The following is a 1084-nucleotide window of genomic DNA, read 5'->3' on the forward strand; positions in this document are numbered from 1 at the left end:
ATGACCGATTACAACCGAAGCCTCGAGGCTAAGAAGATTGGCCTTAGCCGAGACAAGGCCCATTTTTCGTCGAGGCTGGACGAGCTGGAGACCACCGTATCCCAACTCCGGGGGGAATTGGATTTGGTGAAGGCCGATGCAGCGGGCCTAGCCGAGAGGAACCGGCTACTGGAATCCGACACCGCTCTGTATAAAGAACGTATGAGAGTTTTTGAAGAGAAAGCCGAGAAGCGGTCTCGGATATGTGAGGGCTTGAAAGCCGAGCTGGAGGACGCGGTGAACGCCAACGATGTTCTTAAGGCTGAGCTAGAAGCTGCTGTTCACATGAGGAATATTGTTGTGGCAAACCGGGCCGAGCTGGAGGCTAAGTTAGCTAAAGTCGAGGCTGATTTAGAAGAAGCCTGGAAAGGCGTGGAGGCGGCCGAGGCTCATACTGCCATCGTCGCCGAGTACGAGAAGTGGAAGTCTCGGCGGCTCACCCTCGAGGAAGCCGAGCCCGGATTCTCCGATCTCCCGGCCCTGATAAACCAGGCCAAAGAAATGGAGGAGGAGGCGAACCATGCCCTCGGGTCCGATTCAGACGATTCCGAGAGAACCGAGTCCGATCATTCTGCCTCCAGTCATCTAACATAAGATTTTTACTCGGCTTTTGCCTTTTGTCTTTGCTGGCTTTTTGACCCTTGATGTGAAAGTGTTCTTTGTAAAAGTACCTTATGTATATATGAAAGTTGCTCTTTTCTTGTTTCTTCATTTGAGTGCTCGTTTTTATTTTGCTTTGAATTATCGGTCCATTTTTCGGACAAGATGACCCGTAGTCATTGATTAATTCTGCCCGTAGGGCTTACTAAGATATTTTGTGACCTCGGATCTTTCCGTGCCCGTGATAGGCGCCTCTTTAGGACCGGCATTTTTTGTGGCCGGTTCGTAATGACTGTTGCACCCCATTTTAACCGAGGCTAAACAAAGCACAACTTATGGAACTCGAAATAGTTAATTATGTACAGAGTCGCCACCTAGCATTTAAGGTATACTAGGGCACCTATAAATTATTAATATATGCAGCTTAACATGGTCTACGAAAATA

The 1084-nt window shown here is 48.6% G+C and overlaps 1 protein-coding gene across 1 annotated transcript; it reads left to right on the forward strand.

Moving 5' to 3' along the window:
• LOC132612818 (uncharacterized) lies at nucleotides 1–633 on the forward strand. Its single transcript, XM_060326902.1, has one exon. The coding sequence runs from the start codon at nucleotides 1–3 to the stop codon at nucleotides 631–633; it is 633 nt and encodes a 210-aa protein (XP_060182885.1).
• Nucleotides 634–1084: the final 451 nt, after the last annotated feature.

Source organism: Lycium barbarum, chromosome 10, assembly GCF_019175385.1.
Source record: "Lycium barbarum isolate Lr01 chromosome 10, ASM1917538v2, whole genome shotgun sequence".
Classification (NCBI taxonomy): Eukaryota; Viridiplantae; Streptophyta; class Magnoliopsida; order Solanales; family Solanaceae; genus Lycium; species Lycium barbarum.

Excerpts from the sequence above, each read along its gene's own strand:
- LOC132612818 (XM_060326902.1), top strand. The coding sequence starts at position 1 with ATGACCGATTACAACCGAAGCCTCGAGGCTAAGAAGATTGGCCTTAGC.